This window comes from Momordica charantia, assembly GCF_013281855.1.
Source record: "Momordica charantia cultivar OHB3-1 chromosome 10 unlocalized genomic scaffold, Mcharantia_2.0 BLBB01000010.1, whole genome shotgun sequence".
Classification (NCBI taxonomy): domain Eukaryota; kingdom Viridiplantae; phylum Streptophyta; class Magnoliopsida; order Cucurbitales; family Cucurbitaceae; genus Momordica; species Momordica charantia.
In genome coordinates this window covers 21,769,161-21,772,169 of record NW_028275158.1, presented here as the reverse complement: position 1 = coordinate 21,772,169, position 3,009 = coordinate 21,769,161, and the positions used below count along the sequence as shown (strand labels likewise).

The following is a 3,009-nucleotide window of genomic DNA, read 5'->3' as shown; positions in this document are numbered from 1 at the left end:
AATAAACGAAAAGATTGAGAACTTCAAATGAAGACTACGCGTGACCATCAAAGCTAGGGGACCATTATCACTTAAGCTAGGGAAAACCTACAACTAGATGACCATCGTCGACGATGAACCATGTAAGCAAATATCTCAATTCAACAAGTTACAAAAACGACAGTTTGACTCGATGAATGTTTTAAGAATCATTTCTTGAAGATTAAGGACAACAATTCATTTTTTAAACTTGACCGTAGATAAAAACCTATCTTCAAATTCAATAATCAAAAATGCATTTTAATCGAGATTTCAATCAAATATAACATACAATAATGTAATATTTTCATTTTCATTTTCATTTTCATTTCACATATTCACATCATTTTCCCATTCCATTATTCCAAGGATTACATTGTAACTTCATCACCACTTCTAAAAACCATAAAAAGGAACCCCACCCACTATTTACAACTTCGATCCAAAACTTAGTATAATTCACTATAAGCCCCAACCTATTTATATAATTATCAAACCTAACAAACTTATTTTTACTTTTAGTCCTCTAAGGTTCACCACCTTTCATTTTGGCCTTATTTTTTTTTCTTCTTTCCTCCACTTCTATGCTTCTATGTACAAAGCTAAAAGTAAGTCTTCCAACACCGGCCTTTCTTACAAAGCTCGGAGCGTTGGAGAAAAGAGCAGCATAAAAATTACATTACATTTTACGGGTCGTAGGATAATTAAGAGAAAAAGTAGTGGCTAATATTCTATAACTAGTCCTCCCATTGGGGCTCGATGGGGAATCCCCTTTCTCCGTTTGGCCGTCCGGTAATTTACCGATGTTGGAGGCGGCGTCGAAGGACTAAAACTATGAACCTTGTTGCTATTACTGTTGTTGTTGCTGTTGCTCCGCCTGTGGTTGCTACTGCTGTAAGAACCCTCTGAGTCAGATGCTGCCATTGCTGCCACCGCCGCCACCCGCTTCTTTGGGAAACCCCTCGATGTTCCGACGATCTGTGAATCGAATCGAAACGAACCAATCAAAAAAGTCAGTTTACAGTTGGGAAAAATGAAAACGGTTAACGACCGACAAATGGGAACCCGGGGGCAGGGATCGGACTTTCTTTTTTTTTTTCAACCTTTATGACTTGTTTGGTTTCCGGGAAAGTTCAGCAGGAAAAAGAAAATTCAAAGACAATTAATGGGAAAAACGAACACCAATGTACAGAAAAGAAAGTGGAACGAAAAGTCCACTCCACTCGTTTGAATTCCAACCAAACCACATTGATTACACAATTTCCTATTTGGGTTTCCTTCATTTTCCAGGCAACCAAACAGAGCAAAGTCAGGGAAAGTTTAGGAAGAATATTTAAATTCCACAAAAAAAAAGAAAAAAAAAAAAGCGAGTGGATGAAAAAGTCCACTCCACTCGATTGAACTCAACTAATACCAAACACATTGATGACCCAAATTCCAATTTGGGGTTTCCATCAATTTTCCCATCGATTTTCCCGGCAGCCAAACAGAGCAAAAACAGAGAAAATTAACCAAGAAAATTCAAATTCCACAGAAAAGCGAGTGCAACTAAGAGTCCACTCCACTCCACTCGATAGAATTCAACCAAACTAAAACCAGATACATTGGCAGCTCAAATTTCAATTTGGGGGTTCCCTTCATTTTCCCATCAATTTTCCCGGCAATTTTCCAGGCAAGGAAACAGAGTAAACCAAAGAAAACAAAAAGAGGACAATACCTTACAACCGAGAGAGCAGAAGCGGAAGGAATCGAGAAGGCTGCGCTCGCAAACCTCGCACGTGTTGGTCACGCCCTTCCCCGGCCGCGGCTGAGGGCGCTCGTTCAAGAACACAACTCTAGCGCTGTTGATAATGTAAGTTTGAACTCCAGAAATGTCCAAAACCTTCTGTATCTCCGATACTCTGATCACATCATGGTACGAAGACCTCCGAATCTGTAACCAAAAACCCAAATAGAGAAACAGAAATCAATTGAAACCCAGATGAGAAAAATCAAAAATCAAAAATCAAACCAAAGATTGAGCAATCTGAGACCTGAATGGCGCGATGGTCCTTGTGATAGGCGAGGCAGAGAGAACAGAGAGCGCCGTTCATACAATCCAAGCAATACATATTGCATTCGCTTTTGTGGGAATCGATGTGGAGCTTACATTGAACGAAGAAACTCTCTCGGAGGAGGGGTTTCAGCCATGGCGGCCATCGATTGTCTTCATCATCGGGACCTCCAGCGCCCTAACAAAACAAAACAAAACAAAACCCACTATAAAATGCGAAGAACAATCGAGGAAATCAATCGAAAATCGGAAGAAATTCAAAACCCAGATGAGAAAAAAACAGAATGCGGGGAAATTGAAATGAAATCGAAATGAGAAAAATCGTTATACCATGATTCTCCTGCTCTTGGGCTTGATTTCACGGACGGTGGAGTCGTGATTTTCGATCGCCAGTTTGGAAATTCGTGAGGAAAATTCAGAACAGTTACGAATTAGAGAGGAGAGAGAGAGAGAGATTATAATGTTTGAGAAGAGTGGAGGCGGTGAGGGAGGGAATGGGGTTCTTGTAGAGAGTGGTAGATGGCGTTAGAGAGAGAAACAGAGGAGAGAGAGGGGTCGTTCTTATCCGCACAAGGTCCAAATCCGAAGCAGGGTCCGAAGCTAGCTCCGAAGCAGGGTCCGAAGCCGAAGCGGAGACGGATGCGTTTGGGTTCAAGGAACCCACGCCTTCATTCGCTTTATATTTTTGCCTTTCGTTTTCAAGGTCTTCCATTTCTTTGGTTTAATCGTAATTTCCTGTTATCATTATTATTTTTAAATAGGAATTATTTTGATTTAAATGCATTATTTTAAACCCCCGTTTTGTCATCCTTTTAAATTAATGGTCATTACCATATTATTTTATTGCCCCAGCCTTTGCACAACAATTTCTCTATCAAGCTTTATTTTATTATTTTAACATTTTATTATACATTATGAACTATATGACGAGGTTAACT

At 39.8% G+C, this 3,009-nt stretch overlaps 1 protein-coding gene across 1 annotated transcript; it reads right to left on the bottom strand.

Annotated features, from left to right (window-relative positions):
• Positions 1 to 302: 302 nt before the first annotated feature.
• LOC111014906 (protein RGF1 INDUCIBLE TRANSCRIPTION FACTOR 1) lies at positions 303 to 2,568 on the bottom strand. Its single transcript, XM_022289771.2, has 4 exons — positions 2,402 to 2,568; positions 2,052 to 2,249; positions 1,736 to 1,951; positions 303 to 996 (listed from the first exon to the last, which is right to left on the bottom strand). Exons 1-4 carry the CDS (start codon positions 2,402 to 2,404, stop codon positions 742 to 744), a joined length of 672 nt encoding a protein of 223 aa, XP_022145463.1. The 5' UTR covers positions 2,405 to 2,568; the 3' UTR covers positions 303 to 741.
• Between the last annotated feature and the right edge of the window lie 441 nt (positions 2,569 to 3,009).